Here is a 27,180-nt window from a genome sequence, read left to right as displayed (position 1 = left end):
GGATCCTTTGGTATCTCAAGAAATATTCGAGCGTGCAAAAATGGGATATTTTGATGAGTATTTAAACAATGAAGGTAAAATAAAGTTTTAAAGATGGACCTCAATGGGCTTAACCATGTTACTTGATACAATCTAAAATGTTAAATCAGAGAGTATTGCTATAAAGCCAGATTTTATATATAATAGTAATAATAATAATAATCATTTGAATGAAAATAATAACCATAGCATTATTGTGTTTGATTATGACAATGCATTTTTAACAAATCTTTAAAAGCAAACCAGATGGATGAATACGGCTATACAAGAAGAATAAAAGATATTATGGGCACGATGATTTCAAATAATACGATGTACATATTATACATTTATCAACTTTGAATGTTTAATTTCTATGCTACGTATTTATTTTGACGTTGCAAATTATAAACTAGAATCAGTCCAGATAAATACATAGTTTAAACCAGACTTAATCACCTCTTCTACGCTTAAAGATTAGGCATACTTGAAATCGTTTCTTTCCGGTTGGTGTTGACTGTTATTGGTCAATGTTTAAATAAACACTGTACTTGAGAGTCAAATATCTAAAACTATTGAAACACATTAATATATATATATATATATATAAAGACCTAAACAAATAATAGGATGTTTCAATTTTTTTTTTAAAAAAAAATTAGTTTCAGGTGTTAAATCTTAGCCAATGCGAGTCGATATCGAAGAAAACTGTAAAGTGCGCTTAGCTTTTAAGCTCGGACGTAGGTTGTTGAACCTTTCTATTGTTTTGCTCAAATCAGATTGTATTTTTTGGATATAATTTTTTTGTTTTTTTTTAGTTACATAAGAAGACATTGATTTCTGTACAAACCTATAAGAGTTGTTGATTTTTCTCTCTCTATAAGAACCAGCAATGCTGTACACAGTAGAAATGAAAACAAAAATATAATAGAATAACATAGAAAGAGGAATACTGGTATTAAAGAATAAAAGAATAAATAAGAGGTCCAGTCAGAGGAGATTGGAACATTTAAACGTAGACTGCAGGGACTTTCATAATTACCAACCACATCAGCTGGAACAAAAAAAAAGTACCTTATCAGATGTCTACCCAGTAAAGGTATCTCAAATATCGGGATGCAAAAAGAGACTGACACTCATCATTACAAAGAGATACAAATTTTCCGACATCTCTACCTCTCTCTCTCTCTTTCTCTGTATCGCTCATGCGCTTGATATTATAGTCTTGTTTTCTCAACGTCATCATAATCGATTATTGATCTTGTTAATACATTAACCTGTTCTGCTACGACAAATAAGGACAATTAGCTCACTACTTTATAAAATTTAACTTTCTTTTTTTTATTTTGCACAACCCCATTACACTAGTTTGAGATGAATAGCCCTCTTTTTATATTATTACCTACCTCTGAAATAATAATATTAATAATAAAAAAGACTATCAAGGTTGTCAAGAAGAACATTAAGAATTGACAGTCAGCTCAACTACTGGCTCTAAAACTCTTGGCCATTTGTTCACCGTTTTATTTCTATATTTCTCTCTCCTCTTTCTCTAGTATCCTTCCCTTATTTTAATCGGATTTTTACCTATATACTTATATAAGTATATAGGCATATCCAATTCATCTCCAACCACACCAACCTTTTTCTTCAATTTCAATTACACCTCTTCTTCTATTCTTCTTCTTTGGATAATGATTTTCCGGACTTTACTTTTATTGCTTGTAAACAATCTTGCCTTTATTTTAGCCGTATCTGACAGGACAACCGAACTTGGAATGGAACAATACTGGATAGCACCCATGCCTTCCCAAGAACGACGTTCGGATGCCGCCAAATACATTCGAGAAGAATGGAAAATGCCATCGTCATATTTCTATGGAACAAACGATGTTGGCTTTTCGGACGATCCTGTCACAGGAAATACAACCGAACCAGCCCTGGATATCCTTTATCGAAATGGATCCTTTACTCCAAGCGGGTCTATGCAAGAAGGCGGCCAAGAAGGAGGATGTATTTTTTATTCAGAACCTTTTGGAGACCATGCCTTTGAGAGAGCTTTATTGAGTTATGATATTGCATTTCAAGAAAACTTTGACTGGGTCAAGGGCGGAAAATTGCCTGGTTTATTTGGTGGTAAGTTTCTTTTATACATATACTGCCAAGCTAACCTTGATTGTGTATATTTAATCAATCGGATTCAATTAACTAAAAAAATAATAATATTTGTAAATCATTAGGTGAAGGAAATAATCAATGCTCCGGTGGTTCTGATGCTAATGGTGAAAACTGTTTTTCTCTGAGACCCATGTGGCGTGCCAAAGGTACACACACACACACACATATATATATATATATACTCAAATAACCAGTGGTGATATATTTACTCAATTGATATTTTAAATAGGTGCTGGAGAGATATATGCATATGTTCAGACATCTCCTGATTTTTGCAATTCAAAAGACACAATTCAATGCGCTAACAACTATGGTGTATCAATGTCAAGAGGATCCATCAAGTTTACTGCAAACAAATGGTCCAAGCTTGAAATCTATTCACAAATGAACAGTCCTGTCAATGAGACAAATGGTGTCCTCAAAGTGTGGCAAGATGGAAAGGTCGTGATGAACTATGAGAATATCAACTATCGTTCCGTCGATTCACTCGCCCTGACAAGAATCTATTTCAACACATTCTTTGGTGGAAACTCTGAAAAATTCGCAGCAACCTCAGATAGTCACATCTACTTTAAGAATCTAGAGTACAGTGTTGGAAAACGAGCAGTGGCCTATGAACCAACCGTAGAATCAAAATCCTCAGTCGTTTCAATCTCCTGGATTGTCTTTGGTGTTTCTATTGCACTTGGTTTATTTTTAATATAGAAAGAAAGAAAAACGTCCTCCACGTACAGAATGTAATTTATTTATTTATTCCCTTATATAATAGTCAATGACTATGTAGTTTAATTTGTTTCTTGTCTTTTTAGTATATATATATATATATATATGCATTCAAATCTTCCCACCTAAATTTCCTTTTTATTCTAGTTCTTGTATTTCTTGTATTATTACTCTTTTGTCTATAAATCCTTGTCCTCTTTTTTTTTCTCATCATTATCATTCTCATGTTCCTGAAACATTGGCGTCGGGCTACAAAGAACACCTACAACATCCCATTAGGTAGACCAGTATTATCAGCGTGACTTGTGATATTAAATTCTGTGACCGCCCAAAAGTTTTACTCTTTTGCAAGCGAAAAAAAAAATCCGGAGAATCTTCAAGCATCTTCTCCATCAGAAAGAAAAAAGTTTAGATCATGCCCGCAATTAAGAGTAAAGTTACCAAGGCAAAGGCCCAGAAGACCGAGGCCAAGTCCGAGGTTACAGCAACACAGAGATCAAAGAGAGTCACATTCGCCGACGATAAAAAGACTGTCAAGACTGTCCAGAGCAAGAAGTCTGTTAAAGTAGAAGTCAAGTCGACTAAAGATGCAGCACCCAAGAAGACTGTCAAGGCTGTCGAGGAAGTTACCGAGATTGTTAAGCCAGTAGAGAAGGCCGAGCCCAAGAAGAAGGCCGCTGCACCAAAGAAGAAGGCTGTTGCCGCTCCTGCTGCTGTTGCTGCCCCTGTTGAAAAGGCTGAGCCTAAGAAGGTCGAGCCCAAGAAGGCCGCTGCTCCCAAGAAGGCCGAGCCTAAGAAGAAGGCCGCCGCCGCCGCTCCTGCTGCTGCTCCTGCTGCCGCTAAGGAGGCCCCCAAGAAGGTCGCTAAGGCCGCCCCCAAGAAGGCTGCCAAGGATACATTGAAGAAGGTCGCTGCCAAGGTTGTTGAGGAGGATAAGTCTGCTGGTCTTGATAGCGATGATAGCGATGCTGAAGAGTTGAACGAAGAGCAAGAAGAGAAGTTGAGAAAGGATATTTTAGGTGATCTTGCCAGTGATAGCGAAGGTGAGGACAGCTCAGAGGATGAAGAGATGGAAGACGATACATTTGGTGCAAACAAGAGTGTGATTGCATTAAGCAGCGAAGACTTGGAACAGAGCAAATTGGAGACAAAAGCACTGTTTGATCAGAATAACCAGATCAAGGGAAAGGTAAATAAGATTTGTTTCTTAGTAAAAGGGGGGAATATTCCCTTTATATTACTGCTATTATTATTATTATTATTATTCTTTTTGCTTATAAACCTCGCGCATCTTACAATAGGCTAGCGATAAGACTGGTGTCATCTACCTTGGCAGAATTCCCCATGGTTTCTTTGAAAAGGAAATGAAGGAATACTTCAGCCAATTCGGAGAAGTCACTCGTCTCCGTCTGTCTCGCAACAAGAAAACTGGCAATTCCAAGCATTACGCATTCATTGAATTTGCATCAGAAGATGTTGCTGCCATTGTCGCCGACACCATGAACAACTACATGTTGTTTGAGCGTGTGTTGATGTGTAAGCAAGCAAATAGAAATCATTCATATACATTTCTTTATTGTTTAACTAATATAAACCTTTATATATTTTAGGCCACGTTGTACCCAAAGAAAAGATCCACGAGAATCTCTTTGTCGGTGCTAACAAGAAGTTCAAGAAGGTTCCCTGGTTGAAGGTTTTTGCCAAGAAGCATAACAAGCCAAAAACACCCGAAGAATTGGCCAAGCAGGTCGCCGGTCTCACACGTCAACAGAACAAGCGACAAAAGCGATTGGAAGCCCTCGGCATCGACTATGCCCTCCCCTCATACGCATAAGCATGCCTCAACTACAGCTAACTTCATGAAATAGAACCAAAAACCTCATCTTTTTTTTTTCTTTCTCTCTCTCTCTCTCTCTTTTGTTTTATGCCTCTCTTATTATTTCTCTTATTATTTCTTTTTTTCTTTCTTTCATTAAAAAGAGGAGAACAAACATACTTTATCCTTGTTAGCAAAAAAACAACAACAAAACATATTTATTAACATCACCACTTGGTTCCATTGATAATAATGTATGTGCAATTCATGTGTATGTGTGTGAGGCTGTCAAAAATTTGATCAAAATGATTCTAGTATTTTAATAATAATGCCAAGATGTTGATTGTTTTTTATTTGATCTTTTTTTTAAAAAAAAAAGTGTGTACCAGCACCGTCCTCCCTGCTTTTAAGAAATATATATATATATATATATATGTGTGTGTGTGTATGTATGTATATGTGTGTAAAGGATAATAAAAATAAATGTTACTGGTTTATCCGGTAAAGATTTTCATGAACAAGTACAATATGGCGCCTATAAATCTAAAAGCTGACAATCCAGCAACAGACCAGAGGATGAAGCCGAGATAGGCAACACTGCGCTGTTGATATGTACCGAGCAACTGCAGAATCTCACTATTGGTAATACCAGCCACCAGGGCCATATTGGTAATAATCCAGGTGACCACAAGGCGGGTACGGAAAGATTTGTAGTAATCTTCCTGTTTTGTCTTTGCATCACGGTGCTCCTTGGCTACCACAACAATCTTCTTGAGGTCTAAGCAAGCTTCTTCGTATTGTTCATTAAGATCCTTTTGCTCGGTTGGCAATTCGACTTCCACAGTGTTATTGCCATCCTTGTCCAGCTTGGCCTTGACCACACCCAGATCGGTGGATACAGCATTGTCGCCCTTTGTACCCCAAGAAACATCGTGAGTGTTGCAGAAAGCATAGATGTTCAATACGTTTGTGTAGCTCGGCGACATAAAGATATATTGCAAAAAGCTGGTAAACATGTGCCAAGGATCAAAGAAAAGAACACTGGCGACAAAATACATAACGTATGTTGAGCAGAGAGAGATAACGACCTGTTTGAATGATCCCTCGTTTAGTAGGGCTAGAATGATGTTGTCGGCTCCTTTGGCGGCGTCAACTGCTGTCCGGACTCCAACGAATGTAATCCATACAGTACAGAACAGAATATAGCCCATCAAAAGTGCAAAGAAAACCATGATAAGAGTATATGCCCATCGAAAACCCTGAGGACGGTTACCCATCGCAATGATAAATTGTACAACAAGAAGGAGAACTACAAATTTATATACACATTAGATTGTTTATCTTCAATATTATCTATTACTTTCTTATAAATAATATTGTACTTAAAACTTACCATAAACATAATTAAGAACTATATGGAGAATACTAGCAACGTAAGGAGAGAATGGTTTGGGATCCAGACTATCGGAATACATTGAAGTGGTCATGATATAAAAGATCAAGTAAAAGTTTCCCTAATTATGTAAAAGATTAGGTATTAGTAAAGCGAGTCGAAACACAATAGATATACAAGGCACTTACGAGGGCAAACCACGAGAAGAAGAGATTGAAAAGCTGGTAAAGATCCTCGATCATGAAAAAGAACTTTCGGATTATATTATGGTCCGAGCTCCAAACCTTGCGCCAGTGTACCATTGAGTAAATTCCAGCAAAGAATGAGCCATTGAGCCATCTTCGGCGTTGAGAGATAAACTCTGCTACAGAATCAGGGACATCGGTCTCGCCATAAGCACTTGACACATAGTGGAGTACCCAAGCAGCCTTTCGTTTAGCCACGAGCTCATAACACAGAATACGATCCTCGGCAAGATACATGTTGGCTGTAAAGATATCGGCATCACTACCATGCATCTTCTCACCCAAGAAATACTTTTCGAGCGGACCATGTCCTTTAGAGTCATTTTGAAGCGCTTCATACCGATACGCTGAAAACGCACCAGGAAGTACAGAAATATGTCCAAATACGGATTCAAGTGGTTTGTCGAGAATATTGGACATCTTGTATTCAAAGTTCTGGGAAGCAACGAGAGGGTTTAAGAGCGCACTTCCGCCACGACCCAACATGGCCTTGATCTCACCACATGCACCAGCCACATTTTTGTTGATATCAAATGCTCGCCAAAGGTTGTAGATAGAGTTCCCTCCTGGCTTAGTTCCGACATCCAAAAGTACGCAAACGTTTGGTTTCAAAAGAGAGCCAAAGGCTTGAAAGAACCAACGATGAGAGTTGATTTTCTTTTGATTCTTTTCCTTCAAACAAAACAGAATCTGACATGGTACGATTCCTTTCTCAGAGCCTCTGAAATTCATATCGGAATCTACCGAGAGTTGTGTAGTATGCTGATAATAAAGATGTCCGTAAATGGGAATATGTTTAAGGGGAAGTTGGTCCAAAGATTAATAAGCTTGGAAACTATTATAATTATTATTACTTTTTTTTTTTAAAAAAAAGGTAAGCCTACCTCATAAATATGTGCTGTTACTGGCTTTCCTTCGACCACGTTCTTGGCCATACCATCTTGATATACACCCATTGCAGCCAATACAGATAACGTACGCGGATGAATCTTGGCTCGTCCGTCCGAAACGATACACACCACAATCTTCTCCCAGCCATTTTCGTTCCATTTTTTAGATCGTTTTCGAGAACACAAATTGGCAATGTTTTTCATCACGCCATGCATTGTTCTGCAAAACAATATTTCGTCTTCCTATAGGAACAGTATTATAAATCAACCAGCCGTTGCAATATTTCTGCTAGTATTATTATTATTATTATTATTATTATTATTATTCCCTGATATTCTTACATTGTACATCGTCAGGACAATAAAGAGCTCTGTCTGTCGGTTCATCAGATTTTGTCTCAATCGATAGTTCTCACTTGCAAAATCAGAAGGATCGCAGGTAGCAGCGGTGTATCGCATGTGAGTAAACTCCTTGTTATCCTTCCGGGGTAAATTGTTCAGGTAGCGTGTAGGCACAGGATTCTCAAGAACGAGATTTCCGCCTGTCAGCTTTACCTTTCGCACTAAATAAATCAAAGTTTAATTAGTATATTAGTATATAAAGCTGGATATCAATATCAATATTTACCTGTCTTGTAGCGACGTGCTTGCCGTCTAGGTGCTTCTGTAAACCCCATTGGCTGATTCATCATCATTGGCTGGCCAAACTGAACGCCTGGACCTGTGGGTGTTCTGCCTCCATCATAAACAGGAGTTGATATAAGAGGTTGGTTCATTCGATCTCCAGAGATCGGTGTGCTATATGGCCCGATAGAAGAATTGTCTTGATGATAGGTTTGTTGGCTCGGATATTGTGGATTCTGGAGGGGGTGTTGATCTACATTATACCGTGTCATTGGCGGAGACCTTGCTGGCATGGGTGAAGGAACTGAATAGTCTTTGTTGAATTTTTCTTTGTACATAGCGAACAAAAACTATATCAGGAAATCGAATAAGATAAGATATTGTATTTCTTATTTATTTATTTTTAATAAATTATTAGGTTGGTCTCTTTTGTTTATTAATCTGAAGATGGTATTTTACCTTGAATTAGAACAATTTAATGAATAGGATGTAAAAGAAGAAGAAAAGAGAGAGAGAAAAAGGAGGAAAGGAAAAGAAGCTTGGGGGAAACATTAGAAATATTATTTCTTTTTAGTTTGCTTATAAGACTATTGGACATTGAAGTAGTAATATATATTAGTTACACCACTTTGACCTGGTGGATAGTTAATAGTAGTAATTTCAAATAAATTTAGGCATCAGATCGTCGTGCTGCCCTATTTGATTAGCATACGTGCTTAATGGCCAAGACATATAGCCTGATTCTCCACTCATAATTAGACAGTGAGAAGAGTTATATTATGGTGGAACCTTTAATTTTGATATATTTTAATTTTGATCCAATAGTAATTAGATCCATGCTCATTTTGGGACATACAGTTAAAAAAGACACAATTGGCTTTTATTAACCAAAGTAGGCAAATCATTTTTTTGTTGCACGCATAAGTCTATTTCAAACTCGGTTGCCATTCTATGTGGGACAGACTCAATTGCCCACCAACTAAGAAAATCAAAGGAAGCACAAATGTAAAGGAGGAGTATTGGGACATCGGTAAGGGAGACTATGTCTTCCCAAGAACTAGCACATATTATTCTTCTCTCCTATGACATGCGAAAAAAAAGAAGGGGTACATCTTCTTTGGTAGTTGAGATAATCTAGGTTAAAAACTAAAGACCTTTGTATGATTATATTGAGGTAATGTATACTATCTATGCTCTCTTTGAAATGTATATATAACTTTATAAGCGCCGTATGAACAGACTAGAATAGGATATGGTTTTATTAATATCACAAAAAATATTACAGTTGAACTTCTCACGCAGAAAGCAATACATTTCATGTCTATGAATAAACCTTTTAATTTGTAGAGTTTCTCTTATATCCTCCATTAAATTCAATTTAATATTTAAGTATGTCTGTAGTACCTGTATATTCTGGCATAGTACTAATAATACTAATATTAATATCCAGAATAATGATCAGAATCATAATTATAATAATAATAATAATAATAATAATAAAGAGGGGGAATGTGAAGGAGGCTTGCTTTACTTATTTTCTTACTTTATTTTGGAATATTTTTTTGTAGTTGCAATAGACATCAGCGGGGTATTTCTTGTGACAGATGCATTGAATTGCTGAGAAGCTGATACTCTCTTGGGTATTATATAAAGATCTGTTAGGAGAAATATGTTCTGCTAATCGTTAATAAGCCTGAGAAGCAACAGAAGCTTAGGAAAGCATAAAATGCGATTATATGAGCAGTTAAACCTCACTTCTAAATTGGCCATCGAGAAAGCGCCTCATAGTTCAATTGTGGTAATATTCTGCCCAGTCTTTTTTTAAGATTATAATTATTTTTATCTATTCATTAAACGCCTCTAGTTCTTATTTCTATTGTCATTGTATATTTATAATGAAATATTGTATTTATTATCCAATGTATAAATATATATATATTGCAGAATATCGATACTACAGCTGTAGGAAAAATAAAAATAAAAATCCAACGAGTTTCAAAAACACTGTGTATTTTTGGGTTGAGGTTACAGTGCACAATCTTAGCATCAAAAGAAAAATGCTAAGCCGGGTCACCTTGAATGTATGGCTTGATATTGCCAACACGATATTGGTTTATTTTCTAGTAAGACACGCAGTATTTATTCATAAAACAAGAGTAAATCGGATGCCAAGGCAGCTAAATAGGTATTCCATGCTTTGAATTTCTTAGTCATAGACTGTATCTTTAGCTTGGCATTCCACTTGCTCGTAGCCTCAAACGTGGCTGGCTTACCCTTGATGCATTTGTCTCACGTGGTAAATCTCAGCTGTAACACAATTAATGGTTTTTTTCTAATAAGGCTTGATTCCACTTTTCACTCTTTCTTTTATTAAGGGTATTTAGGCACCTTCTTTCTCTCGAGTCTAGATCTCGCTCATACGAATGTCAGAACACACCTGTCCAACCCACGGTGGACTTGTCGAAGATGGATTGTAAGCAGCTCTCAATAACCTCCCGGCAACTCTACTCACAAACTACCGATTAATATAGTAACCCAGACTTTGATCTAAAACAGTTGATTCTTGATCCAGAGTAAGTCAATGATCTACCAAAACACATTGCTAATGCAGTTTGATTCACAGTTCCAACATGCACATCTGGGGATGGCTGGTATCGGGATTTCTTACACTCGGATCACTTACTATCGCAGCTCACAGCATTACACGCCATCTTACACACTATTATACACCAAAAATTCAACGACACAAAGTGAGAGTATTAGCCTACCCACCTGCCTACGCGATCCTGGCCTGGCTGACGTATTTAAAGTACGATTATGCAACAGTTATCATGTTTTTTGCCAAGATCGTTGAGTCTTTTGCAGTCTACAACCTCTTTGTCTGTCTCCAGTCCTATTTGGAAGGATACCGCAAGGAAAATGATCACGTCAAGGTAGCAGTGGACACCAAAGTCCTGGGCATCTATAAATTCCATCTGTAAAGATCAATTCCTATTTTCTTTCTTTACTTTACGACTGTCAAAAAAAATACCATTTATTGATTCCACTGACCTTTGATAAATATAGGAACTCGAAATGGGGGCTTCATTTCCGTGCTATTATAGATATCTTGGTCTTTCAATTCCCTATTTGGTGAGTTCAATTGGCTCAAAGGGAGTAAATATAGAAGAAGAGCTACTGAATACTAAATCCATGAAAATAGGAATATAATTGCTTCTTTTATTTCAATCTTTGCCCAGATCAAAGGTGTCTATTGCGACGGTCAATTCAGTCCACATGGTGCATATCTGTACCTGGCGACGATCAGTTTTATTTCTCTAAGCATAATTCTCATGGCGCTATTTACTTATCTTGCTGTGTTTAATGATGAATGGAAAAGGGGAAAGGTCAGAGCACACGGTATGTTCTGGTGTGTCAAGGGACCTATCATGGTCATCTTTTATTTTGGTGATATTCTACTATCTATCATGACCTATTTTGGGGTGATCCACGACAAAGTACCTACAAATGGAGGCACTGTGTGGACAGCTGCTGCTATCAAGAACGGTTACTATGTGCTCTTAATCTGCGCTGTCATGGTATTTGTTGCTGCCCTTATGGAGCGATACTTTGGGTTGGATTTCAAGGAAGATATTTTTGACGATTCCGACAAAACGCGATATGGATATATGCATGCATTTGCTGACAGCTTCTTGGGTTTCATACCTCACTTCTTCATCGATCTTTTCTCGTGTGGAGGTGAAACAGTAGAACTGGCCAAAAAACGCATTAAGCTCCACAAGCAACGACGCCTAAGTGATGATCAACTCGACCTCTTGGGAGCCGAGCCTGATGCTCATGAAGTGACACATATGGATGACCCTTCATCCCTTAGTCAACCTGCCCGTGCACACCAGTCAAAGGTCTATGTTGATCCAGACAGCGCACGGTTGAGCCAATTCAACAGTATACCCCTTGAACCCTTGAACCCTGCGTTTGCCGACCATTCTTACACAACCACCAGCGTAGACCGTAACAAAAATGAGACTAAAATTGAGATGACCCGGATTAAAATGGACCAGGGGTCTAGCATAGATAATTTCCCTATTCCTCCTCTTCAAAAGAGCTCTTCTGAGCAAAGACCCGCTCTTGCTGAACCCCAGCCATCACAAGCTACGTCTCTTTCTATAAGCGATCAGGTTGATCCAAATCGACCTAAAGACCACTTTTCACCTCACGAGGGTAGAAATATTCCACCAGGATATTTCTAATTGCACTTTAATTTGTTTTTTTTTCTCTTCTTTTTTTTTCCCTTCAGCACTACTTCCCTATTTCACTTTACTTTACTTTACGTTACTCTATCTTAGTACCTCCCCGTCACTTCTCTTCTTCTTTGTATATCATCTGTACAGAATTAATGAATATTCTCTTCTCTAATCTTCTGTCGCGACTGAAGCTATGATAGCCCTGACTCTTCTTCTTTTTTTTTTGTCTTCTATATAAAAAAAAGGCTTGAGCCAGGGTAGTCAGCAAGGATGTTTTTATTAGCCAATCAGCGGCTGTATTGACGTGAATAAATTGCAAGTGGAGCAGGAATGTCTTTTGTCTTGTTCCCCTCTTGTGTGAATCATCAAGTCTTATGAATCATTCTTTTCTTGTCCATGTGTCAAGGACGATCCCTCGTTCCAAGGCCAGCCAGTCTTTGATTGCACAGCTTCAGGGTGGCAATGCACCAAAGCCACTAGGCTCCCGCCAATTTTCTTCTCACCAGACATCGCCGTCTGTCACCTTTTGGGGCGAAGGAATCGCTCATTCATTACGCGCCAGTCCTTCTAAATCTATCTTTGTAACTCTCCAGCCTCTGCGTAACCCTGCTGCCATTAGAAGACAGGCAAACAGATCGGCATCGACGTACACGTCAGCAACTATGCACCTCAAAGAGCGTGATCCAAGCGATGATCCTTCTGGATTGCCACCGTCTAATGGTGCTGCAGCTGGTGGACAAGGTGAGAATGGCGATGGCTGGGACGATGGAAAACCACCATCCGGCTCGCCAGGTGCTACAGTCGAAAATCAGTTACAGAAACCCACCGTCCCCGACGTTTATCCTCAGGTTCTGGCCCTACCTATCACCAGACGACCTCTTTTTCCGGGCTTTTACAAGGCTGTTGTCATCAAAGATCCTCACGTCACAGCCGCAATTAAAGAGCTTCTCAAGAGAGGACAACCTTATATCGGTGCATTTCTTTTGAAAGACGAGAAGCTTGATGTAGATACAATCACAAGCATAGATCAAATCCATCCTGTTGGTGTATTTGCTCAAATCACTAGTGTATTCCCGGCATCAGCAGGGAAAGACGGGAAGGAGGATGGTGGATTGACAGCTGTGCTCTATCCTCATCGTCGTATTAAGATGACTGAACTTTTGCCGATGATGAATAAGCATAGTACAGCCACGGTAAAACCATCCCCAACAGAGCAAATAGCGGGAGTAGAACATCCGGCTGTAGAACCTGCGGCCGTCGAACCTGCAGCAGTCGAGCCACTGCTGCGCACGCCTGAAGAAACTCCAAAGGAAGAGGAGATAATGAAAACCGATCATGAACCAGGAATGGCAAAAGAAGATCGCGTCGTGAAGCATCAAGGTAGGAATAATAAATACTTTTTTTATGATAATGGTAAACTAATAAAAATCCAATATTTTTTATTTTGGTCTTTCTTTTTTCTTTCTGTGTGTGTGTTGCTGTAGCTGATATAAATGGAGCTGTCACAAAGGATACACAATATGCAACTGCATTTTTGGCAGAAGACTATGCTGTTTCAGTTGGTAATGTGGATAACTTAGTTGATCCTCCTTATTCGAAGAAGAGTCCAATAGTCCGTGCAATCACGTCCGAAATTGTATCTGTATTCAAGGAGATTGCATCCCTGAACCCTTTGTTCAGAGACCAGATTGCTAGCTTTTCCATGTCTCAGTCTGCCGGAAATGTATTTGAGGAACCTGCAAAGCTCGCCGATTTTGCTGCAGCCGTGTCTGCGGGTGAGCAAGCTGAGTTACAAGATGTACTGGAGACCTTGCCGGTGGAAGATCGTCTTCAAAAAGCCCTGGTGGTTTTGAAGAAGGAGTTGATGAATGCCCAACTACAGAACAAGATTTCCAAAGAAGTTGAGACTAAGATTGCTAAGCGTCAGCGTGAATATTACCTGATGGAGCAAATGAAGGGTATCAAGAAAGAGCTGGGTCTTGAGAGCGATGGAAAAGATAAGTTGGTAGAAGGATTCAAGGAAAAGGCCACCAAACTTGCTATGCCCGCTGGTGTCAAGAAAGTGTTTGATGAAGAGATCAACAAACTTGCCCACCTGGAGCCTGCTGCTTCTGAGTTCAACGTCACTCGTAACTATCTTGACTGGCTGACTCAAGTGCCATGGGGTCAGCGCTCGAGAGAAAACTACAATATTGTACATGCCAAGAAGGTTCTTGATGAAGATCATTATGGTCTTCAGGATGTCAAGGATAGAATTCTCGAATTTATTGCAGTAGGAAAGCTGACCGGCTCAGTTGAAGGCAAGATCATATGTCTTTCAGGTCCCCCTGGTGTTGGTAAGACTTCGATCGGTAAGAGTATTGCCCGTGCACTGGATCGTGAGTTCTACCGTTTCTCCGTTGGTGGACTGACAGACGTGGCCGAAATCAAGGGCCATAGACGAACCTATGTTGGAGCTATGCCAGGAAAGGTTATCCAAGCTCTCAAGAAAGTCCAGACAGAGAACCCGCTGGTCCTGATCGATGAGATTGACAAGATTGGCCGTGGTCATCAAGGTGATCCGTCATCTGCTCTGTTGGAGTTGCTTGACCCCGAGCAGAACAGCAGTTTCTTGGATCATTACATGGATGTGCCTGTTGACCTTTCCAAGGTTCTGTTTGTCTGCACTGCTAATGTGCTCGACACCATTCCAGGACCACTTTTAGATCGTATGGAAGTCATTCAACTTTCAGGATACATTGCTGAAGAAAAGGCTGCTATTGCATCCAAGTACCTTGCACCTGCAGCCAAGTTGTCGGCTGGTCTTGAGCATGTGGATGTCAGCCTCACTGAAGAAGCAGTTGATACACTTATCAAGAGCTACTGTCGCGAAAGTGGTGTTCGTAACCTGAAGAAGCATATCGACAAGGTCTTTAGAAAGGCGGCATTCAAGGTTGTACAGGACATTGGTGAGGACAAGTTTGAGCAGCAAAAGGGAGATTCTCCCAAGGTATTGGAAGATGATGTTCGATCCAATGACCCAGAGAAGGTTGAACATGCTATTGAGCATGGAGCTGAAAAGGAAGTTGGGCAAGAAAAGACCCAGGAGGAGAGAAAGCGCCTAGAGGTTCCGGACAGTGTTCATGTTGAGGTTACTGCTGGAAACCTTAAGGATTACGTTGGTCCTCCTATTTTCCACTCTGATAGACTTTACGAGCAAACCCCTCCAGGTGTTATTATGGGACTAGCATGGACTAGCATGGGTAAGCCTTCTTTTTATTTTTTTCTATTTTGGATTACTGAAAAGCGATTTTAACGGATGCATACTATTAGGCGGTTCATCTCTGTACATCGAGTCTGTTCTGGAATCGTCTTTGTCATCAAAATCTAGCCCCCACCTTTCTACCACAGGTCAGCTTGGTGATGTGATGAAGGAGTCTACAACAATTGCCTATACATTTGCAAAGTCACTGATGGCCAGCCGTTTCCCTAAGAACAAGTTCTTTGAAAAGGCGCGCCTCCACCTTCATTGTCCAGCTGGTGCAGTACCCAAAGATGGTAAGCTAATGTAGATTGTTTGTGACATGGTACACAAGAATTTACAGAGTGTGTCTTATCGTTATCTTTTGTATATAGGTCCTTCTGCTGGTATTACCATGGCAACTTCATTCATTTCTCTGGCTCTCAATAAACCTATCAGTCACAACATTGCCATGACTGGTGAACTCACCGTGACAGGCAAGGTTTTGCAGATCGGCGGCCTCAAGGAGAAAACTATTGCTGCCAAGCGTTCGAATGTGACGACTATTATGTTCCCCAAGGACAACCAAGCTGACTGGGAAGAACTTCCTGCTCATGTGAAGAAGGGAATTACGGGAATCCCTGTAGACTACTATTCAGATGTCTTCAAGGTTTGCTTTGGTGATGTTGAAAAAGAGGAAGTAGAAAGACTCTGGCAAAAAGAACTAGCAGAGGATGAGAAGAAGGATGAGAAGAAGGATTAGAAATTGAGAGATGTTTAGTTACTCTTACCCTATACACTGTATTGTACTGCCTTGAAAATGATTTATGCTATTTAAAAATAAATAAATTTTATGCTCCAAGAGAGTGAAAAAAAATTTTAAAAAAAAAACAATCCTCTGTAGAGGATCCAATAAGTTGATACGGTAAATATTCAAATGACTTTCTATGAGCCTTTATTTGATTCGACGTACTTTCTAGTTGAATTCTGTGAGAAAAAAATTGGTTAATAAAAATAAAAATAAAAATGAAAACACATAATCCCACGCCTTTGATATTTTATGAATAGCTGTTAGACTCATTTCTTGGATGGTAATTGGTAGAAAGGTTATTAAAATCGCCTTTTATTTTGACGTTTACTGGTCAAAAAATAATATGGATTTTGTAAGGGAAAAAAAAAAGTAATTTCTCCAATATTCATACTATCACAGCTAAGAGTGACTCGAATATTTAGCCTTCTATTTATCTATATCGCTATCTTTACATTTGCTGATTAACATATTATTTTATAAGGTTAGATAGTGGAAATAGGTTATAAATCAACAGGGTAGTTTTTAGTCTTTTAGCCTTTCAGCCTTTCTGTATATCTTGATATAGATTTGAATTAATGTCCGATATCCTTTATCTCCTGTGTTACTCAGATAGACTTCTAGATCATCTTTGTTTTTTTCTCATAGTGGAAAAGGAGAATAAATAATATATAAAATTTAAAAAAGGGTGGTGACAGTTACGATAGAAAGAACATTGAATTCAAAAAAAAAATTATATGTATTGGATCTGGCCGGTTTTATACGAAAACCTATATTACAATATCTGTTTCTTTTTTAGTCCCACATTAATATGACCTTCTTTATCAATATTAAGTGTCTTTATGCTTGTGGCACTTTAGCAGATTCGCATGTCTGTGGACACCACGGGGTACTTGGTTACTTTGATGAGACGAGATTTGTGATATGTAGATCTACTATACATTGAGAGTTATGCTTCGATCGTACTCGCTACATATTTGACAGCCAAGTACATATTTTCACATAATGCTTCCTAATTCACATACTTGATTTACAGACTTGCAAAGTAGCGCTCTTTTTTTTACGCTCATATACCAATAATAGTAATTTATGCCTTGAGACAAAATAAAATAGAAAGAAGAAGAAAAAAGGTTATGCCAAGAAATCAATGTCTAGGTGGTTCTCTGAATAGCCAACTCTTTCAACCGTATTATCCGCTTCCTCGGTAGCATTTTCCAGTTTTTCAGTTTTTCTTTTTCTCTTTTGGTTGGTTGATTGGTAGGTTATTGTACAAGAATAGATTTGTGTCTGTCAGCTGTAATTGTTTTTCTCACGAGTGTAATATGTTTTGTTTGTATGAAAGCCGAAAGGTATGGGACAAATGGCAAGAATCGTCGACTGATTGAGCTTAATAGCCTTCAAACCAGGGCATCTATCTATATTAATATACGATGTACCCGAGAATAAGGTAGATGATGGTAATTCAAACTCGTGCTTGGATTTTTTCTTTTTGTGATATTTGTGAGCTGTCGATATTACTGATGTACGTATATTTTCTCCCTCCAAAAAAAATGAGTAAAATTAAATGGTAAAGACAAAGGGTTTTATATTATAAAGCTCAAAATTGTAGGTTTTTTTTATTTTATTTTTTGGTATAGTGAATATACCCCTCTGATTCGATTAATGATATTATGAAAACCAAAGACAGAAATAACATAAAATAAAAAGCCAAAGAATAGTTTCGTTGGTCATTATTATTCACAACGGTCACCAATTACGGGTCATCGTGAAACTTTGACTTGTTCCACTAGACGTTTCTTTGTACTAGGATCTGTAAATCACCCAAACCAGCTGCCACATCTTACCTTTCTTATCTTAGGCCTACAATTCTTTTTTGATTTTATTTTTATTTTTATTCTTTCTTACCCGGAGAGCGGAGCTGCATAGTTAAAGCCCAAGAAAATGAAAACATGAAAGGTAACAATGATCAAAAAGGATACAATTGATCTTGAAGCACCATCAAGGTTTCGTACAACTCGATATTTGTCATCCAGCACTTCTGACTGGATCATTCTCTATTTCTATTGCCTTTAATACACTTTCAACTTACCAATTTTGGCCTATAGTCAATGCCTTTTTTTCATATACCAAAATCACCATAAATAAATATACAAAAAAAAGTTCATAAAGACATCATTTAGCATTGGTCAGGGTGGCGAAAACCGATTCATTTTGGTTCAGAAGAAGGGAATATTAAGCGGAGTCCCTTTTGTTGCTGTTGTTGTTGTTGAAAAAAAAATATTGGAACAAATGAAACTATGGATGAATATCCGACAAGGGAAAAATAAATATATAAAAAAAGAGCCTCACATCTCCTTCTTTCCCTCCTATTCACAATCCCTTTTCCAGTCTTAATCTCCTGTTGGCTTTCTTTGAAGGATCAATACACACCACAGCAATTGTTACAATTTATTGATTAAAAGTAGCTCTTGTTCCTCAATTAGTGGCGTATATCCCATAAAACCAGAAACAAAAGCTGAAATTTATACCATCAATTCTAAAGTTAAAGAACAAAAGGCCCCATAATACAACACATTATTCCTGGCATTTAGTCCCTTCCCCTTTTACCTCTCACGTCTTCTTCTTTCGAAAATTCCGCTACTCCCGTCAAACCTTCGATGGCTGCCATGGACAGTAACATAAATCAAATCACAGAGGTCTCTGAACCCGAGGTTAAACAATTTAAAACCGATGAAGAAATCCTGGCGTCCTTTGGCTATAAGCAAGTAGGTTCAAATTACTCAAACTCAGCTGCATAGTGGAAATATCTAATGACTTCAAAAGGAAATGAGCAAAAGTATATCGACCATCTCAAATTTTGCCATTGCTTTCGGCTGCTGTTCAATTCTCTCTGGTCTTACTCCTGTAAGTCAAACTGTATTCAATTAAACAAAACAAACGTCTCACTCATAAGAAATACAGATGTGGGGTGATGCTATGCAATCAGGAGGAAGTGTAGCCGTCGTCTGGGGATGGATCATTGTATCAATCTTTACTTTTGGTGTCGGTCTATCTCTGGCTGAGATTTGTTCAGCATATCCCGTTACCGGTGGTCTTTACATATGGGTCTCTCGTCTGGCTCCACCTGAATGGGTTCCAATTGCCTGTTGGCTTACAGGCTGGTGCAACTGGTTGGGTTTGGTAAGTCATTCCTTCTTTTATTCATTTATTTTCATACACTCATTAATTTTGCTCTCTCTCTCTCTCTCTCTCTCTCTCTCTCTCTCCTTTTTTTTATTGTCCCGTTTATTACGCTATTATAGACAGGTAAGCCCCAAATTAAATATATACATATGTGTATAATTTTAACTGAATAATATTGCTTCTTAATAGTTGCCATCACATCTTCTGACCTTGGCCTTGCCCAGTTCTTGGCCTCTGTTATTGCTATCAGCAACCCAGAATACAATGCCAGCATTTACTGGCAATATGGAATCTTCTTGGTTATTGCATTCATTCACGGTGTAATCAACTCAGCCAGTATTAAATACAACGGTTTCTTCAACCAGACTTCTCTTTATTGGCACTTGGCCGGAACACTTATGATTATCATTGTAGCTCTTGTTTTGACGCCTAATAAGCCCGATGCCAAATGGGTGGTATGTACATCACAAAGCATACACGACTTATAAATTTTGCTAACTTACGCTTTTCTATAGTTTACCTATTTCGAAAACGATACTGGCTTCTCTTCTGGTGGATACGCGTTCCTTATTGGACTTTTGCAGTCTCAGTACACTCTTTCTGGATTCGATAGTGCCGCTCATATGTCAGACGAAACTCACGATGCTGCCAGAAATGCCCCTCGCGGTATTCTTTATGCCATTGGAACTGCCTCAATTGTTGGTTTGGCTTTCATGATTTCTGTCAACTTCTGTGTCCAGGATTTCCAAGCTCAGGTTGTCAGCGAATTGGCCCTTCAACCCCAAATGACTCAAGTCTTTTTGGATGGTGTTGGGTACAAATGGACTATCGTATTCACAGTCATTGTTATGGGCGCCATGTTCTTTTCTGGCTCGGCCCTTACTCTTGGAAGTTCTAGAATGGTTTACGCTTTTGCTAGAGATGGTGCAATGGTAATATACATATATATATATATATATATATATATATCTACAAAGAATTATCAAAGTTAACCTTGTTTGTCGATGTATTACTAGCCTTTCAGCAAATGGCTCAGTCATGTCAACGAGAGAACCCAGACCCCCATTTACGCAGTTTGGGGAAATGTAGTCTTTGCTGTCATTGTTGGCTTGCTTGTAAGTATACATTGCTAACCTTTTCTTTCTATTGTTATAGATATATTTTTAAAAAAAAATGTTTTCATTGACTTATATTCATTTCAATAGTTCATCGTTAATGAAACTGCCTTTAACGCCATTGTCTCTATCAACACAATTGCCTCTTCACTTGCCTACTTGATTCCTATTGCTCTCAGATTAACTGTAGCTCGCAAAACTTTTGTTCGCGGTCCTTTCCATCTTGGTCCTTTCTCGGATATTATCAACTTTAGCAGTTGTTGCTGGATTCTCTTAACTTCTGTTCTATTCATCTGCCCTACCGAATACCCTGTCACAGCCGGTAAGCTACAAATAATAATTTGTTGTAAAAAGAAATTAGACAAGATAATTAATCAATGTACGTATGATTCTATCTATAGATAATATGAACTATGCATGTGTTCCTTTGGTTGCAGTTCTTGGAGGATCTACTGCTTACTATCATTTCCGCGCCAGAAAGTGGTTCCATGGCCCTGGAAAGGCGACTGATGGTGGATCAAGTACAGAGTCCATGAGCGACTTTAACGTCGATGGTTCTCACAACACTACTGATGTCAAGCACGAACGATTCACCGAAAAAAAGCATGAGAAGGTTCTCTTGAGCAACATATCCTCCCTTCATGACTCTTAGATCATACCCCCCCTCCTCCAATAATAATAATAATTTTTAGCTCTAGCTGACCGCATCCTTTTAATTCTATACTGTATTTTCACTAATTATTCACCAGCCCTGGATTTATTTTTCGCATATTTTGTAAATAAATTTTCACGTATATATTACCCTAGTTAAATTCACGCGCTTGACTTTTTGTTTTATTTATTTCTTACAATGTCCAACATGAATGCTTTTTCACTTCAATATCTGTCATGGATGAAAAAGGGTGATATCTAAACTCACGTTTAATATTAGTGATATATACACAAAATTTAGAACAATTTATGTAAAATGGTAATAGGCAAATACATAAAGTCTAAATATTTATCTAATTAATTACGTGTAAGATTCTCATGTATCAAAGCCATATACAATAAGCATATAAGAAAGTATATAAAATAGAACACAATTAGAAACCAAGCTTCAACTTTACAAACTCTCTTTTTTATTTTCTCCGTAGTTCCATGAACACGATGCCTATAAGAATAGACATAATGTTTTAAATATGATACTGATGCTTCTTTTTTATAAGCCCCTTTTTTCATTCGGTTTTCAAGACATTCGAAAGTAACTTTTAATCTAGCACCTTATAAACAAGCTTATTCACTAATGATTCATACTATTTTTTTTTTCTTCTGGTTATTGGTTATTGGTTTTTGGCTTAGACCAAGGGCCAATGGTCAATGACCTACATTTATTATGTGAGCAAGAGAGAGAGAGAGAGAGGGACTCTTGGTAGTCTTATCCACATTTTCCGATTTATTATATATATCTTGGAATTATGACATGTGAAGGAGTATTTGAGATTAACCTCCCGCCTAAAGCGTCGTGCTCATCTTTCCATACAATCGTGTCCCTAAAATCAGTGAAAACTATCTTACCAAAGTCGTTTTCTTTTATATTGATATTCTTGGTATAGAATCTATAACAATCTTTAATATTACTTTTCTACCTTCTGTAGAATATATGAAGCCATATATGGTTACATTTAAATTAAATATACGTACTATATATATTTTTTCTGGATACTCTTGGGCTTATGATAGACACTATCTATAGACTCTTTTTTTTTCTTTTTCTTTTCTTTTAAAAATCAGCTTGAATAATACATTGGAAAACATAATATCATGCATGGCTCCAAGTAGAACCTACATTACTATTAACTTAAAAGCATTTTTAAATAAGTGGAATATTTATTACAAATACAGTACACCTCAGTTGTAATAAAGGACAAAAAGGTGGCAGAATTTTTCTTTCGGTTCATTTGACTAGGCACACACATTAGCGTGTCTTGGCAGGAGATGGAGAAGGGGAACGGGAACGACGACCAAAGTTTTCAAACAAAGATAGGCGGTTGGATTTCTTGTCGGTCTTTTCGCCTCTTTCTGTCTTATCTGATTTATCTATCTTGTCTATCTTTTCCACTTTGTCTACTCCTTTAGTTTTTGTGGGTTCTGACTCGTCTTCATCAGAAGAAGATTCGCTTGTGCTTGACTTGAAGCTACTGATGGTAGCAACACTACTGTGGCTACTCAATCGCATCAGCCCACTCAATCGATTTTTCTTTGTCTTGTTCTTCTTGATCTTATCATCAGGGCGTACTACAACGACGGGAACAGGAGAATGCTGCAAGCAATATTTTGAAACACTACCTAAGAGCATATTTTTAAAATCGGACAAACCGCGAGTTCCCACAATGAGAAGCGAGGGCTGGTACATGGCAATCTATTGATTTGTTTATATATATATATCTGTGAGATTTGGGTCTCTTTGCGATCCTTTGCATACAAGAAGTTTTGTTGCTTACCATGTGTTGGATCGTCTCCTGGACTTTTCCAATGACAAACTCAATTATCACACTAACCTTTTTGAAAACAAATAATAAATAAATACTCGTGCTGAAAATAAAAGATGTGTATGTCTTTTGCTTACTCTCTTTTCGTCGTTACTGCTGGCCATAATTTTTTCCATAACTCTCTCAGCATTCTGTCGGGCTTGTTCTTCTTCGTGAAGCAAGAGAGAAGTACGAATTTCTACAAATAATATTTTAGTTTTAGTTTTCTTTAAAAACACACACACACTAAGTGGAGTTTGTTCTAGTCGTACCAGCTGTCTCCAACGTGACTACACGCAGTACAATAAGTTCATCTCCATCGTCCATGACTTCCTACAGTATCATTAGAGACCATTAGCCGATTACATGATGATTATAAGAAAACCAAAAAATAAATTTACATCACTGGCCCAGTTGAGAGCAAACTCGCTGTAATTTGCCAGGTCTGTGGCAATCATAAACGTCCGGGTTCTTCTGGACCGTTTGTAGCCAGGGGTTTTTCCTCTCAGGGTAAAAGAATAGTTGTGAAGGTCTTTGTGAGTCATTGTGTCAAATGAAACTCCCCGTACGTATTTGGAGGACGTTTTGGAATTATCTGTAGCAGACAGCATATTGGCACTGTGATAAATATGTGATCGAATTTGATATTATGAAAAGTAGTAAAAAGAACAAGAATCGCAAAAATTGTTTGGTATTTCTCGGACGATCTTAATCGTCAAAAGAAATAAAATTCCGATAGAATTTATTGACGTCAGGCACAATGTACGCTAGATTTCTTATTGTACACCTTATTGCATTTGTTGTCATGAAAACAAGTCGTACTAGTATTAAGCATAAAAAAATTGCCTAACGTTATTTGAAAGACTAGATTATAGCGTGCTGGATCAAAGCCTTTTGTTTTTTTTTTAAAACAAAAAGCATTAAAAAGACAACATTAACAAAATCCATGAATAAATAGGCTTTTTTGATATACAATAAAAGTGTATACTGAGTAATTCTATTGGTGGGACAAAGAACAGTAACGCACATTTAAACTTACAATCAAATGTTCCTGAATTTATTCTACGACAGAATTGGTCAACAGAAAATGATAATTTAAGGTGCTCACGGAATCAGTTATTGATATAAAATTTCCTATTGATTACTTTACTAAACACCATATATAGTGATTTCCAAAATTCAAAAAAGGCTATTTCGATTTAAAGTCCGTGAATTTTTCCCCTGCTCTCTACTAAGGGAAAAAAAAATTAATACCCATATATGGTGATTTCCATAATTCCTATCGACACTGCGTGTAAGAATCATCTTGTTTTTACTATATTATCTCATTTTCTAGGCTTTTTTATATATATTAAAGCTAATATTTTTTAGAGAAGCATGCAATACATTACTGTAAATAAAATATATTGTTCCGAGCAGTATATTTTGTACTTCTTTAACAAGAAATGGGAAAACAATCGATTTTAATATGCTATATGTTCAAACAAGGTCATATCTCTTGAGTGTAGTACTGATTACAGCACCGACTTAAAATTACGTAAATAGCACCTATACTTGGTAATTAGCGCTATCCTAAATATGGTGTTTAGTAAAGTAATCAATAGGAAATTTTATATCAATAACTGATTCCGTGAGCACCTTTAGACTCACTAAGTGGCCCTTGCTTTTGTTACGTTGGCATTAACAAGAAACATTATTTTTCCATCAATAAACACTATTACAAATAACTATGCTAAATACTTAATTCGAGCATCCAAACAGCTATTAAATAAGATCTCGGCTTTTTGGTTTTATTTCTTAAATAATGCCTATTTTTATTTTATTTTTATTTCCCTGGCGAATAAAAGTGCTGGATTTTAGATTTCTATACATATTTAAACCAATCAGATGCTTCAGATATGACAAAACTAAACCTTTTTGAGGTATCCGTAAACCCCTGACACAGGCACACACTGTGGGAAACACGGAGAGGAAATGGCAGCATTTACAATTCCGAATGCGCGGCTTTGTTGCTCATGGGCTACTCTCTTTTAGACCAATAGGAATCAATGCTTTACATCTCCGAATGGACAACTTTTATAGCCAATAAAATTTCAGCCTTTAACTTATTAGACTTTTTGGCAAATAAATTTATACGATTCTGGGTCTTTTATCTGTTTAAGCCAATCAATTTTTTTTAAATATGGATAACATATACCTTTTTTTTTAGGTAACTCTAGCAACCTTCATATTTGTCTAACAAACTTTTTATGTTTTATAGCTAAATATTTTTATTTACGATTTTATTATTGATCAAAATAGTCGAGGAAGGATAGAAGAACTATGTAAAGAAGAAGAGGGCTTTATTTATTTTATATTCAGTAATTAGTCTAGTGAAAATATAGCTTAGATTATAAAACTATATGTTTTTATAAACTACCAGACATTGCTTTGTCCAAAAATCAGAAAGCGTTTTTGTTTAATCTACAAGAACTATAGATATACACCATTTTATCTATTAAACATGTGTATATGTGCTTATCTACTTGAAGGTTCGATGCAATCTATTGTATTGTAGTAAGTTTCTGGTTCAATATTGTTATCTTCCAAAAGTTATAAGCTATAAAACCTCGAAGTCTCGTTAACAAGTATAATAGAGAAAAAAAATATAGATGTTAACAATTTACAGAATAGAAGCAAACTTTTATTTTATTTTATTTTTTTAAAAAAAAAAACTTTGCGAGCAGATATGGCGGTTTCTGATATAAAAGGCAGACATACGTTTATATTGAGGATGTATATAATTTATATGATTTGTTTGACCTTTTATTCGATTTTCTTAAAGCAAGCAAAAGCAGCTCATTGTCTATTATGTGTTCCAGATGATTTTTTAGATTAAAAAACAAGAGCTTTGTTTTTCCAGGTCAAGTTTTAGAACTTAAATATAATTGAAATATCCCAAGATTTATAAGTATGCAACGCTATTAAAATATGCTATTTTTTTACTAGTAGTAATGTTTAATCGAAATTCAATCTTAAAACAACCCTTAAACCCCGGAAGATCGTGCAAAAGTCTCCAACTAAAGGCCTTTTTTATGTGTACCACAACAAATGCATGATGCTTTGAAGCGGGATATTGTATTTATTTGAAAAGGCATCCTTACACGACAATGAGCTCGAAATTTAGAGCAAAAAATAAACGCACTGAAAGCTCGGTTTCACTTATCATGCAAACTTTTTAACATGTATTTATAAGGGTTTTTGTAAAATACTAGTAATAGTCATAATATTATATGCTAAAGTACAATTTATTATTTTCCATTCATGGCTCTAATTGACTTGTTACAAGCTTTCTTCAACTAGCTCACTAAAAAAAAATGGGCTGATTATCGTATAGAAATAGTTTCTAAAATTGAGCGAGGACTTACGGTGAACTTTATCTGGTATGGAGGTGACTAGATATAAATGTTTGTTGGTTGTCTTGTACCGTAGTTGATCTTTTTACACGACCTCACTTTTACTCCATTTATTCAATTTTAAGGGTCAACAACATCGTTATTAGTTTTGTACAAGCATACTTTCTCGTATATTTTTATTTGGGGGTTTGGTCATGTCTGTGTGTACAACAGTTGCTTTTAATGCAATAAGTTGCTTAGTACCGTAAGCAATGTTCTTGCGCTTCAATTATATTGTAAATCACATCGTTAGTTTGGATAATGCGCATTCTAGACCTTAGGGGCTTTGATTTTCTGTATTTTCTCTATCTATTAAATTAAATAGTGTTTAAAAGTGAAAAAAAGGGGGCTAACTTTACTGTGTAATAATAATAACAGCTGTAAATGGTATTATTATTATTTTCAACTTGGTCCCTCTGTACAATTTTCATTTCTCTCTCTCTCTCTCTCTCTCTCTCTAGTATTTAGTTACCTCATCAACGCAATTTATTCTGCAAGTTTTGTCCAGAGAAACCTGGAACACTTCCATATTCAAAATGGTATCAAATTCTCTATAAATTCTTAAAACATAATTGAAAAACTATAATATAGTATAACGATTAAACAGAAGGTACCTTCTTTGGTACTTGTAACTATGCATTTTTTGTATTGCTTGTTGAAGAATAAAGTAACTGCTACATAGGCAGCCGCTAATAATTTGCAAAACATATTTAACCTCTAAATTATAAAAGAAAATAAGCTCAAACTTTGATCCTTATTTACACACCTTAGCCACCCTT

General features: G+C 37.1%; 8 protein-coding genes across 8 annotated transcripts; 5 read left to right on the top strand and 3 right to left on the bottom strand.

Annotated features, from left to right (window-relative positions):
* Positions 1–703: 703 nt before the first annotated feature.
* Positions 704–2,901, top strand: PHYBLDRAFT_162574 (polysaccharide lyase family 14 protein; the record flags this gene model as incomplete). The annotated part of the gene is made up of 4 exons (XM_018434656.1): positions 704–758; positions 1,768–2,154; positions 2,259–2,342; positions 2,426–2,901. The coding sequence occupies 4 exons, from the start codon at positions 704–706 to the stop codon at positions 2,899–2,901; spliced, it is 1,002 nt and encodes a 333-aa protein (XP_018297550.1).
* A 1,328-nt stretch (positions 2,902–4,229) lies between these two features.
* On the top strand, positions 4,230–4,753 carry PHYBLDRAFT_14704 (hypothetical protein; the record flags this gene model as incomplete). The annotated part of the gene is made up of 2 exons (XM_018431787.1): positions 4,230–4,455; positions 4,530–4,753. Coding segments are annotated over 2 exons (450 nt in total), but the record flags the coding sequence as incomplete, so codon positions are not given.
* Positions 4,754–5,229: 476 nt separating this feature from the next.
* On the bottom strand, positions 5,230–7,940 carry PHYBLDRAFT_106719 (glycosyltransferase family 2 protein; the record flags this gene model as incomplete). Its single annotated transcript, XM_018427957.1, has 6 exons — positions 5,230–6,044; positions 6,129–6,249; positions 6,317–7,135; positions 7,258–7,506; positions 7,606–7,826; positions 7,892–7,940. 6 exons carry the CDS (start codon positions 7,938–7,940, stop codon positions 5,230–5,232), a joined length of 2,274 nt encoding a protein of 757 aa, XP_018297548.1.
* Positions 7,941–9,613: 1,673 nt separating this feature from the next.
* PHYBLDRAFT_184789 (hypothetical protein) lies at positions 9,614–12,137 on the top strand (the record flags this gene model as incomplete). Its single annotated transcript, XM_018438989.1, has 9 exons — positions 9,614–9,685; positions 9,832–9,911; positions 9,932–10,010; positions 10,117–10,183; positions 10,272–10,360; positions 10,419–10,460; positions 10,511–10,864; positions 10,954–11,019; positions 11,090–12,137. The coding sequence occupies exons 5-9, from the start codon at positions 10,311–10,313 to the stop codon at positions 12,135–12,137; spliced, it is 1,560 nt and encodes a 519-aa protein (XP_018297547.1). The 5' UTR covers positions 9,614–9,685; positions 9,832–9,911; positions 9,932–10,010; positions 10,117–10,183; positions 10,272–10,310.
* A 656-nt stretch (positions 12,138–12,793) lies between these two features.
* PHYBLDRAFT_35101 (hypothetical protein) lies at positions 12,794–16,232 on the top strand (the record flags this gene model as incomplete). Its single annotated transcript, XM_018440046.1, has 4 exons — positions 12,794–13,387; positions 13,642–15,373; positions 15,444–15,668; positions 15,747–16,232. 4 exons carry the CDS (start codon positions 12,794–12,796, stop codon positions 16,112–16,114), a joined length of 2,919 nt encoding a protein of 972 aa, XP_018297546.1. The 3' UTR covers positions 16,115–16,232.
* A 2,584-nt stretch (positions 16,233–18,816) lies between these two features.
* PHYBLDRAFT_139540 (hypothetical protein) lies at positions 18,817–21,109 on the top strand (the record flags this gene model as incomplete). The annotated part of the gene is made up of 8 exons (XM_018430244.1): positions 18,817–18,924; positions 18,983–19,063; positions 19,121–19,334; positions 19,532–19,797; positions 19,858–20,274; positions 20,359–20,457; positions 20,548–20,779; positions 20,859–21,109. 8 exons carry the CDS (start codon positions 18,817–18,819, stop codon positions 21,107–21,109), a joined length of 1,668 nt encoding a protein of 555 aa, XP_018297545.1.
* A 1,202-nt stretch (positions 21,110–22,311) lies between these two features.
* On the bottom strand, positions 22,312–23,620 carry PHYBLDRAFT_184787 (hypothetical protein). The gene is made up of 5 exons (XM_018438988.1): positions 23,369–23,620; positions 23,240–23,300; positions 23,066–23,166; positions 22,941–22,997; positions 22,312–22,858 (listed from the first exon to the last, which is right to left on the bottom strand). The coding sequence occupies exons 1-5, from the start codon at positions 23,576–23,578 to the stop codon at positions 22,415–22,417; spliced, it is 873 nt and encodes a 290-aa protein (XP_018297544.1). The 5' UTR covers positions 23,579–23,620; the 3' UTR covers positions 22,312–22,414.
* Positions 23,621–25,964: 2,344 nt separating this feature from the next.
* On the bottom strand, positions 25,965–27,109 carry PHYBLDRAFT_162567 (hypothetical protein; the record flags this gene model as incomplete). The annotated part of the gene is made up of 6 exons (XM_018434655.1): positions 25,965–26,034; positions 26,111–26,180; positions 26,375–26,401; positions 26,525–26,624; positions 26,874–26,950; positions 27,016–27,109. 6 exons carry the CDS (start codon positions 27,107–27,109, stop codon positions 25,965–25,967), a joined length of 438 nt encoding a protein of 145 aa, XP_018297543.1.
* Between the last annotated feature and the right edge of the window lie 71 nt (positions 27,110–27,180).

This window comes from Phycomyces blakesleeanus (assembly GCF_001638985.1).
Source record: "Phycomyces blakesleeanus NRRL 1555(-) unplaced genomic scaffold PHYBLscaffold_2, whole genome shotgun sequence".
NCBI classification, from domain to species: domain Eukaryota; kingdom Fungi; phylum Mucoromycota; class Mucoromycetes; order Mucorales; family Phycomycetaceae; genus Phycomyces; species Phycomyces blakesleeanus.
The sequence above is the reverse complement of the archived record's forward strand: the minus strand, read 5'-3'. Positions and strand labels throughout refer to the sequence as shown.